General features: G+C 42.3%; 1 protein-coding gene across 1 annotated transcript in view; it reads right to left on the minus strand.

The window, feature by feature from the left end:
- The window catches only part of LOC117818432 (zinc finger SWIM domain-containing protein 6-like), a 52955-nt gene that overhangs the window by 11815 nt on the left and 29094 nt on the right, over window positions 1-12046 (minus strand). Inside the window, 3 exon segments of the mRNA XM_034691298.1 lie at window positions 3930-4109; window positions 8400-8550; window positions 11085-11233. Of these exon segments, the coding sequence (XP_034547189.1) occupies window positions 3930-4109; window positions 8400-8550; window positions 11085-11233 (480 nt within the window).

Here is a 12046-nt window from a genome sequence, read left to right on the forward strand (position 1 = left end):
AGCAAGAATACGAGGAAGAGGCAGAAGAAACAGACAAAGAAGGGGAGGAAGAGGTAGAAGAAGGTGAAGAAGAAGAGGACGTAGAAGAAAAGAGAAGAAACAAACTAAGAAGAAGAAGACCAGGAAGAGGCAGAAGAAAAAGATGACGAAGAAGGTGAGGAAGATGCAGAAGAAACAGGCAAAGAAGGGGAGGAAGAGGCAGAATAAACAGACGAAGAAGAAGACGAAGAAGAGGCAGAAGAAACAGGAGAAGAAGGGGAGAAAGAGGCAGAAGAAACAGGCAAAGAAGACAAGAAAGAGGCAGAAGAAACAGAACAAGAAGAAGACAAGAAAGAGGCAGAAGAAACAGACGAAGAAAGGGAGAAAGAGGCAGAAGAAACAGACGAAGAAGGGGAGAATAGGCAGAAGAAATAGATGGAGAAGAAGACAAGGAAAAGGCAGAAGAAACAGATGAGCAAGAATACGAGGAAGAGGCAGAAGAAACAGACGAAGAAAGGGAGAAAGAGGCAGAAGAAACAGACGAAGAAGAAGGTGAGGAAGATGCAGAAGAAACAAAGGAAGAAGGTTAGGAAGAGGCAGAAGAAACAGACAAAGAAGGTGAGGAAGAGGCAGAAGAAACAGTTGAAGAAGGTGAGGAAGAGGCAGAAGAAACAGACAAAGAGGTGGAGGAAGAGGCATAAGAAACAGAACAAGAGAGACCAGGTAGAAGCAGAAGAAATAGACGAGAAAGGGAGAAGACGCAGAGACACAGACTAAGAAGAAGGTGAGGATGATGCAGAAGATACAAAGGAAGAAGGTTAGGAAGAGGCAGAAGAAACAGACGAAGAAGAAGACGAGGATGAGGCAGAAGAAACAGACGAAGAAGGGAAGGAAGAGGCAGAGGAAACAGACGAGCAAGAGGCAGAAGAAACAGATGAAGAAGGGGAGGAAGATATAGAAGAAGATGAAATAGAAGAAGATGAGGAAGAGGGAGAAGAAACAGACGAAGAAAACTGGGAGGAAGAGGCAGAAGAAACAGATGAAAAAGGTGAGGAAGAGGTAGAAGAAGATGAAGAGGAAGAGGACGAGGAAGAGGGAGAAGAAACAGACAAAGAAGGGGAAAAAGGCAGAAGAAACAGATGAAGAAGGGGATAAAAAGAGGCAGAAGAAAAAGACTAAAAAAAGAAGGTGAGGAAGATTCAGAAGAAACAGACGAAGAAGGGGGGATGAGGCAGAAGAAACAGACGAAGAAGAAGGTGAGGAAGATACAGCAGAAACACACAAAGAAGAGGACGAGGAAGATGCAGAAGAAACAGACGAAGAATAGGAAGAGGAAGAGGCAGAAGAAACAGACATAGAAGGTGAGAAAGAGGTAGAAGAAACAGACGAAGAAGAGGACGAGGAAGAGGCAGAAGAAACAGACGAAGAATGGGAGGAAGAGGTAGAAGAAGATGAAGAAGAAGAGAAGAGACAGAAGAAACAGACGAAGAAGAAGAAGACCAGGAAGAGGCAGAAGAAACAGACAAAGAAGGGGAGGAATAGGTAGAAAAAACAGACTAGAAGAGGCTGAGGAAGAGGCAGAAGAAACAGACAAAGAAGGGGTGGAAGAGGCAGAAGAAACAGAGGAAGAAGGGGGGAAGAGTAGAAGAATATGATGAGAAGAAAGTAAGGAAGAAGCAGAAGAAACAGACAAGTAAGAGGCGAAGAAACAACAAGGAGAAGCAGAAGAAACGTCGAAGAAGAAGAAGACCAGGAATAGGCAGAAGAACAGACGAAGAATAAAGTGGGAAGATACAGAAGAAACAGACGAAGAGGGGGGGAAGAGGCAGAAGAAACAGACGAAGAAAGAAGGTGAGGAAGATGCAGCAGAAACAAAGGAAGAAGTGGAGGAATAGGTAGAATAAAAAGACGAGAAGAGACGAGGAAAAGCAGAAGAAACAGACGAGCAAGAAGACGAGGAAGAGGTAGAAGAAGAGAAGAATAAGAAGAAGAAGAAGAAGAGACAGAAGAAACATACAAAGAAGAAGAATACCAGGAAGAGGCAGAAACAGAGGAAGAAGGGAGAAGAGAAGAAGAAACAGACGGAGAAAGATGAGAAGAGCAGAGGAAACAGAAGAGCAGAAGATGAGGAAGAGGCAGAAGAAACAGATGAGAGGGGAGAAGAATAGAAGAATGAAATAGAAGAAGATGAGGAAGAGGCAGAAGAAACAGACGAAGAAAAAGGAGGAAGAGGCAGAAGAAACAGACAAAGAAAAAGGGAGGAAGAGGCAGAAGAAACAGACGAAAAAAGGGAGGAAGAGGCAGAAGAAACAGATGAAGAAGGTGAGGAAGAGACAGAAGAAATACGAAGAAGAGGATGAGGAAGAGGCAGAAGAAACAGACGAAAGGGTGGAAGAGGCAGAAGAAACAGCGAAGAAGGGGCGGAGAGCGAAGAAGATGAAGGAGAAGAAGATTAGGAACAAGAGCAGAAGAAACAAACAAGAAGAGGCAGAAGAAACAAACAAGGAAGCAGAAGAAACAGACAAAGAAGGGGAGAAAGAGGCAGAAGAAACAGATGAAGAAGGTGAGGAAGATGTAGAAGAAGATGAAGAAGATGAGGAAGAGGCAGAAGAAATAGACGAAGAAGAGGACGAGGAAAGAGGCAGAAGAAACAGACAAAGAAGGTGAGGAAGAGGCAGAAGAAAAGACTAAAAAGAAGGTGAGGAAGAGGTAGAAGAAACAGACGAGGAAGAAGCAGAAGAAACAGACAAAGAAGAAGGTGAGGAAGAGGCAGAAGAAACAGAAGAAGAAGGGGAGGAAGATATAAGAAGAAGATGAAATAGAAGAAGATGAGGAAGAGGCAGAAGAACAGACGAAGAAAAAGGGGAGGAAGAGGCAGAAGAAACAGACGAAGAAAAAGGGGAGGAAGTGGCAGAAGAAACAGATGAAGAAGGTGAGGAAGAGACAGAAGAAATAGACGAAGAAGAGGATGAGGAAGAGGCAGAATAAACAGACGAAAGGGGTGGAAGAGGCAGAAGAAACAGACGAAGAAGGGGAGGAAGAGGCAGAAGAAGATGAAGGAGAAGAAGATGAGGAAGAGGCAGAAGAAACAAACAGGAAGCAGAAGAAACAACAAGGAAGAGGCAGAAAAACAGACAAAGAAGGGAGAAAGAGGCAGAAGAAAACAGATGAGAAGTGAGGAAGATGTAGAAGAAGATGAAGATGAGGAAGAGGCAGAAGAAATAGACGAAGAAGAGGACGAGGAAGAGGCAGAAGAACAGACAAAGAAGGTGAGGAAGAGGCAGAAGAAAAGACTAAAAGAAGGTGGGAAGAGGTAGAAAAACAGACGAGGAAGAGGCAGAAGAAACAGACAAAGAGAAGGTGAGGAAGAGGCAGAAGACAGAAAGAAGAAGATGAGGAAGAGCAGAAGAAACAGACGAGGAAGAGGTGAGGAAGGCAGAAGAAACAGAAAAGAATGAGAAGAGCAAAAACAGAGAGGAAGAGGCAGAAGAAGCAGACAAAGAAGAAGAAGAGAAGCAGAAGACAGACGAAGAAGAAGAACAAAAGAGAAGAAGAAGAAGAAAGGCAGAAGAAGAAGGAGAAGGAGAGGCAGAAGAAACAGACGAAGAAGAATGTGAGGAAGAGGTAGAAGAAACAGACGAAGAAGAATGTGAGGAAGAGGCAGAAGAAACAGAGTGGATGAGCATCAGGATGGTAGAGAGAGGTAACTTCATTGTTATAGGATTGTTTAAACTCTAAATTCACAAAGTGCTCTCTATAAAACATGAAGGAAATAAAAGTAATATAAAAAGTCTGATTATTGAGGCAGAGAGGTACAACTCAAATCACAACAGTAAGAGAAAAACGTTTGATGTTTACATGTTTCACCTCTCATCTCTAAAGCTGTTAGATCACTCATTACAAAGTAAACATGTTTTTGACGGACACACTAAAACTAGTCAAACCCTGACCTTGGTTGCCATGGGCACCCTGAGGCAGTGAGTGGGTGAGGTTGGGCAGCTCATTGCCGTGGTTACCGTCCTCCCAGGGGCAGACGTCCACGCTGTTCCATCTGCGCAGCTGACGCAGCCACGAGGACTTTTGCTCGGGTTTGCAGTGAGGGTTCAGTACGATGCACATCCACAGGGCACCTGGACACAGACAGAAACACACATGTAAATAAACATCCAAACGTACCTCTCAGTGTGTTGAACTGAAGTCGTTCGATTTGATAGTGATGATGTAATGTAACAGCTCTAATACAGAGCATGAAGCTGCACACAGAGTCTAAGACTTCTGCTAACTTTGTGACTCTAATGTGACTTCTTGACCACCGATTAATCAGAATCAAGAAGGGGCAGGACTTCTGGAACCAACTTTGTCAACAACAATGGCGGATGTGAGAAGTTATCACAGTCGTATTTTCGAGATACATTTCCAAGCCTAGAGCTGCTACTAATGCTATGACACCATTTCTTGATGAAATGTATGAAGCATGCAGAGCATTTAAAAATAGACCTAATGGTCACTACTTAATGGAGCGGAGGTGCCACAAGACTACTTTCCCTTGCTGGGTCTTTACATGTAGGCCTACAGTGTAAATGAATGTAAAGCCTTCATTATCATAAAACCACACAACACCACAGATATGAAGACACAATGAAATACAACAAAGAAAAAACTATTTGACAGTATTTGGAGCAAGATGTATGAAGCTCAATAGACTGAGAGAAGCCACAAAATCCCCTGATTACCATAAACTCTAAGGAACCCCCATCAAACTTACTGTGTTGTATTAACGCAAGTGTGGGTAAGTGTTTGTAAAGTGTTTGTGTGTGTGTGTAAGTGTTTGTGTGTGTGTTGGTGTGAGTCTATATGTTGGTGCAGGTGTATGGTGGATAAGGGTAAACCAAGCGGCAAAACTATGAGGCCCATGCAGAAGTGTTATAAACTGCAGTTCATCGAGAATCCGCTTGAGGCTGGCTGCAGAAACACCGGAAACCACATAGACATGAATGGGAAAAAGACGATCTTTGCAGCATTAATAAACATGTTTTCAGCCCGGTTCAAAAAACAGCTTGGCTCTACTTAGCTAATATCTCTATCTGCACTCACTGTACGGGGGGTGAATTCTTTTCTACTGCGACGGTTCAGAAGATATTAAGAGTTTTTGCCCAAATAAGGACATGACTGACTTGACTCCCGGACGGGAACACATAGCTGTTGGCTAAGAGGCTCAAACCCCGCCTCCTTACGTCACACTATGGGTGCTTCTCAAAGCTCTAAACGTCCATCCTCGCGTCTCTTCCTCACGTCTTAGTCCCGCCCACCAGAGATGCGAGGAAATGAAACCAGAGGAGATAGGAGAGAGGAGATTTGTATTTAGAGAAATGAGATGTCCTCTCCTCCGGAGCGTCACGTGAAGCGACATCGGTTTGTGATGACGGCTTTAACAGCTGTTTGTGTCTGCAGACATGTTCACTGTAATAACTCTGATAAATATAAACAGTAACAGAGCTCTGTCTCTGTGCTTTACCTGTTTATCACCGGTAAAATGCCTCATTATTAAATTATTTATTACTTTAAGAGAAAATATAAACCAACTCTTTTCAAACCCTGTGTTCATTAATGATCAGCCTCATATGAAACTTTATTAACCTGACAGGAAAAAGTGTTTTTACTAACAGATAAACTTTACTGTCAGACTTTTATTCTCTTCATGAAGGAAACAAGAACAAACGGGGAAACTAACAGGAGAAATAACTGATCATATATTCTATCTATGATATTAGACTCTATTAATCTATTTCATTAGTCAGTGAATCTGACAAAAACAATCAGATATAACATAATCCATCCTCTGTTATATTGATTTATGATTTTGAAATCGGTATATTGTTTCTAAAACTCACATCAAACACTTTTTAACTTCAGCTCATCACAGACGGACTGTTTAGAAACCAACGTGTGTTTATGATCTGTTTCAGGGCACCCTTAGTGACTGTAATAAGGTCCGTCATTTCTCTGTTATTAAACTCAGTTGATGTTAAGTTTCGGTTAAGTCCGAGCCGCTGCAGCGTCCAATCGGTGGGTGATATTCGATAAGGGGGCGTGTCTGTCAGAGAAAAGACTTCCGCAAACTCTGCTCACGTGTTTCCTCGATTATCCCTCCTCGGATCAGTCTCCTCGCTCCTCTCTCCTCCAGCAGCGTTTAGAGCTTTGGGACGCAAGTTAAAATGGCGCGTCAGTAAGTACTTCCGGTTCGGCCGAGGAGCAAGGAGACTGCAGTTTAGAGCTTGAGAAGCACCCTATGCCTGGTTGAGTTCCGCATTTCCAATATGGCTGCCGCCGTCGATTGGCTTCAAAACAGCGCTCGGGAACAGATGGGTGATGTCACGGATACGTCCATATTTTATACGGTATATAAGGGATACAAACTACGTCTGAGATCAATTTAATTTAACTGTAAATGTGAAGAATAACAAAAACAGGATCTATGAAATTAAATTTGATTTCTTTGTTTTTTTTGTTGTTTTTTGTTGTTTTTTTTTAATTAAGATGACTAATTATTTGAAACAGAATGGACTGATGTACTGTACTTGCACATCCAATAAAATAAAATAATATTTAAAAAAAACCAAATCAATAAAACACATAATTTGACAATACATTTAGTAAATACACCAATATCAATTTGAAAGCACATCAAGCAGAAAAAAAACACAGCTAGGGTTTGCTTTTGTTGTGAAGGATTTGACATCTGTGATTCATTTTGGGTTAGCTACAATTTCACTGTCCTGTCTTTCTACATGAGTGTGACAGTGACGTGAGGAATGGGTCACGCAACACGGGGTAGGTGTGTCTTTGTAGGTTTAAATACAGTTTTCATGCAAGACTGAGAGCTGCAGGCATTTTCAAAGATGTGCAGCGTTCATAACATTCTTCCTTTAGGTGCACATTTTGTATGCCTCCACCATCTTGCACTGAAATACAAAACTCTGTGAAAAATGGAGAACTTAACTAGTCCCGAGGCAATGCTGACTGCACACACATCATTTTGGAGTAAATTGGAACAAACAGAATATGAAAAGTGGCGACGTCTCCTGGGATGCAAGAACATTCAGGGATTTTACTTTCAAGACTGCCGGATATATGTAGACTCTACAGGTGTGTGTGTGTGTGTGTGATTGTGTTGTGTGTGTGTATGCATGTGTGGAAAGGCAGAGAGAGTTTGGGAGGAAGGACGAAGACAAGGACAGAGACGGAACATGAAGAGAGGAAGAACGAATACAAAAAGGTGCAGAACAGAGGGGGTGCAGGAGAAAGGGAGGCAGAAAATGAAATGGGAGCGCAGATGATTCTGGACGAGGAGACATGGTGAGGACAAGCGAATGAGGCAGGGCTTTGTGTCTGGAGGAGAGGAGTAAAGAGGAAAAAGACAAAAGAGGGGGAGAGAGTGGGGAGAGCGAGAGAGAGAGAGAGTGAGGTGCCGAGAGGCAGCATTCACCACACATCAGGGGGAGAGATAAGGACTTGGTAAGAAGGGTTTTGAAGTGTGGACTTCAAAGAGACCGTACACGCACTTCCAAAAATACGTGAGGGTTGAAACAGATGAGATCACTGCGCTGTCCTCACAGAGTGCAGAACAAGACCAAAGGGAGAAAACGAAACATCATCGTCAACAGCAACAGCGACGGCAGAAACATCAACGGAGACATTAGAGGGGAACAACAAAGACGGGAGACAACACGACACACGCTGTCCTGGTGACAGGCTTGTTGGTTTTTATGTGGTTTTGTGAGGATGTGTTACGCTGTAGGTACAGTACATCTGTCAGAAGAACTACACACTGTATCAAACCACATGACTGCATGGCTACCAGCCCGGTGTCACATCAACTAAATATATAATGTGGAGCGTTTGAAAGCATTATGGAGGTCATAATATTTGGGGTTTTGATGAGGCGCGATGTGCTGCGTTTAATGGCTTCTAATTCACAAAGACACTCTTGCTGAGCTGCCAAACTTACACTCACAGTAAGAGGAAGAGACTGAGCTGTCAGTGACGAGTGTGTGTGTGTGTGTGTGTGTGTGTGTGTGTGTGTGTGTGTGTGTGTGTGTGTGTGTGTGTGTGTGTGTTGAGTGGGCTGTCTTGGACACAGAGGACAAATAAACAAACAGAAAAAGAAATATGCGTGTGTGTGCCTTTGTGTCAGTGTCTGGGTTCGATCGCCCACTTTGCTAAATCTGTCCGTGCCTGTGAATAGAGGGAAGGAGGAGTGTGAGTGTGTGTGTGTGTGTGTGTGTGTGTGTGTGTGTGTGTGTGTGTGTGTGTGTGTGTGTGTGTGTGTGTGTGTGTGTGCACGCACACGCACATACATAGGACAGTCACTCTGTGTAAGTGTGTGTGTGTGTGTGTGGGGTGTGTTTTTTCCCTCTCACCTAGCTCGTCCCAGAGCTGTCTGTACTTGTCGGTCATGGTGGTGCCCTGCTGTCTCCATAGCGCCAGCCGAGGATCGGCCATGAACTGTTCTGTGATCAGTGTTAACATCCTCGCTCCGTTGGAGTCACGCATCTTCAGCATCTCCCTCACCTGCAAGGAGGAGGAGACGGAGGAGGAGGCGGAGACAGGGAAGAGGAAGAGGAAAGAGGAGGAGGAGGAGGAGACACAGAGGACAGTTACAGACACACACCCACACTATTGTGTAGTTTATACAAACATGTACAGAGAGTTGTGAACACACAAACATTGGAAGTGTTTTTTCAGCCTTCCAAGTCACTTATACACTACATGTCACACACACACAAACTCACACACTGATCGCAGGGGCTGACATGAAAAGTGCCCAACCGCCTATCAGTAACCATCACATTCAAACGCTGATGTGTGCAATTTCTAGAGCAACTTGGAGTTCCATGCTTGCCCTGAAACAATTTGACTTGTTGACGACAAGAACTGGAATCAGACCAAACACCTTTCAATGTATAGAAGACCCACTGTACCACTGAGCCACAGATGCACAAAACACACACACACGCGCACACGCACACACACACACACCTATAAGCGGTTGCCACAATTCCTATACGAGACATGACAAATACATTTGTTGACACAAATATTTTATTTAACTAAGCATGCACACACTGAAACATGAATGTGTAGTTTCCAATGTGTGCATGATATGTAAATAAAATATTTGTGTACTTAAAGTACTTAAATACAGAACAAAAGAAAAATGAAACACACACCAAAGAGGCTGTACAAGAACAAAAATACAAAAATCCAAGTTTAGTTTTGTTTTGATGTTCTGTGAATGTATAATATTTTAAGAATTCTGTATTACACTGTATCTTTTGTTGTGGTTAGTTGTTATGGTTGGTAGTGCCTGCATTTGTCCTAACTGAGATCAATAGTATTGCACTGAATCAAAATGAAAATCCTGGTTATGTGCAAGGTTCTACACACACTTTGTGGAGGTTTTCTTCCCACAATATTTAATAAACATGCTTTAATAGACAGCCAAAATCAACTTATGACAGACGATATCAATATTTTTACATTTTTAATTACATTTTTGGTCATTTTCACCTTTAATTGATAGGGTAGTTTAAGAGAGAGACAGGAAATGTGGGGAGTAGAAAGAGGTGGGGGGGGGAGACAACCTTGCTTAAACCGCTAAGCTAATGGCACCTCAGATGAATATGTCTTTTGCATTAAATCTGTCTTCACACAAACACACTGTCATTGTTCCAGACCGAACTATGGCGTGGACACTCCAATCCAGATCACCTGTATGTGGGTTACACCGCACAGGTTCTGGCGGCTGGGTTTTCCTTGTTAAGAACGTACGGTATGACATGGTGGTTTGAAGGCAAGATGTATGATTTTATTTATTCTCTTCCCTTATTGGAAAAACAAAAATCAATAAAACTCTGTTTAAAAAAAAAAAGAAAAGGAAACTACTTTCACATTTCCAAACTCAAATCCAGAAGTTTGCAGATTTGTTGTAGTTATTTAAAAAAAAATCTAAAAGTCTAAATCTGTGGTATTTCACCTCCAGACGAGAGTCCTCTTTATTTTCCATTATATTTCTTCTACATGAAGATTCTGCACTGTGCCAACACAACAGGGACTCATCTAATGCAAACTACATTGGTCAGCATCTTTTTGCAGCAGGAAAAACAACCACTGTCAGGTGCATGTGGACATAAACTCAGGTAAACATTGGTTTAAACTTATCTGCAAATCTTAAATATTTTGGGCTTATCTTCAGGGGACAAGCAGTGAAAAGAGCAGGCTTTCACAAAAACACAAGGTATGGTGATTTATGGGTATGTGCACACAAAAGTACAAAAACGATACTTGTTTTAGTGTGCACACATATTTTGTCTCTTGTGCAACACATTCAGAGAACACACTCAAAAAGAAAAAGAAAGCAACACACACAGGTACACCCATATACACACATGCATTTACAGTAAAAGGGTGCTTGTCATCCAACCTGAGGAATCCCAATGTGACAAGCGTATATGCTGTTGTGAGTGTGTGAGTGCTGAAAAGGATATAACCGGCATCAAATAGCAGGAAGCCTAGAGACATTGTAAAAGCCATGCAGGGTGGAAGATAATGGCTTGGGCTTGCAGCCTTTACATAGCACACAACATCACGTTAATGCTGGTCTAACGCTGCCTGTCTGTAATACCCGACAACAGAGAGAAACACACACCCCTCATGTACTCCTTTAATCGCGGGCAAGAGCTGCACACACAGCAAGCCTCTCTTCTTTCCACACCTCTTTCTCTCTCTTTATCTTAAGCTTCCTGTCTGCAATTAGCTGCAGCTAAAAGGCAGCATAGCTTTTAATGTATGTGCCAATAAGTTGTTTTGTCTGGGACTACTTTGAGCAGAGACGGCCTCTCTCCATGAGGGAATACAACAGATTACAAGTGCACTAAAGAGTGAGAGAGAGGGGGGGTTTATTTATGATGCAAGAAAGATCAGGGTCAGACAAGTGCGCCTGGAGTGAACTCTGCGCTTGTGCATGTGTCAGTCAGAGCTGGTATGTGTGTAATGTGTGTTGTTATGTTCTCTATGTGGATGAATGAATGTTGTGGTTGTCTAACCTTGCTGAAGAGCAGGTTGAGTTGCTTGCCCGAGCCGTGGTATCCTCCCTGTGATAGGAAGAGCTTGACTTGCTCCTGAACCTGCTCCTCGTCCAGATGCCAGCAGTTCTCATCGTCCACGCTGGCTCCAGCCGTGGGGTCTGGGGCCCCTAGAAGACATATACACATAAACTGTCAATTTAGCTGCTGGCTATTTATGATATATTGTTAAGCTTTTTCTTTTCTTTCGAGTCAAAATGCCAAACATTCTCAGATAACAGACTTTCAATCATGGAGATTTGTTTACGTGTTTTCTCATGTGTGATTATCAAGTGAATATCTTTAGGTTTTAAACTATCAATTGGACAAAACAAGCAACAGAAACTAGTCACCCTCAGTTTTCGCAGACATTTGTCCTAGTTTTCTGACATTTCATGTAAAATTTGAAATTAAAAATTGCAATGACCATATTACCAGCTCAAATTCTCACTTCTAAAACTACTGTATCACTGTTACCTTGTGAACATACATGCTGCCATCATAAATGACATGGATGCTTTTCCACCTTTAATATCTGAAATGTTTACTTAAAAAAAGCCTCTCATCAAAGCGCTGAAAAAAAAGGCAATTTAACTGTAAAAAATAACTTGTTTTTTCAGTTTATTTTTTGGCCTTTTTCATGCTTTTATTGTAAAAGGACTGAAGGAGATGGCAACAAGGGAGAGAAGTGGGGAATGACATGTGGCAACTTTAACGTAACATATTCTATTCTCATATAGCCGACCCTCTACTGTTAACCAGTTTACTATCTGAAGTTATTTTGTGTTGTTTGTGAGTGTGTTTTGTGAAAGCAGCCAAAGCTGACACTGAACAGATTGTATGCTTCTCATTCTATTGAAGTTACACTGCTGAAGTTGTTAACTGACAGTTGGGTTGTGCTTGTGTTGCTTTTTAAAAAATGCAGCAACACACATATTTGTATG

This window comes from Notolabrus celidotus, chromosome 9 (genome assembly GCF_009762535.1).
Source record: "Notolabrus celidotus isolate fNotCel1 chromosome 9, fNotCel1.pri, whole genome shotgun sequence".
Lineage (NCBI taxonomy): Eukaryota > Metazoa > Chordata > Actinopteri > Labriformes > Labridae > Notolabrus > Notolabrus celidotus.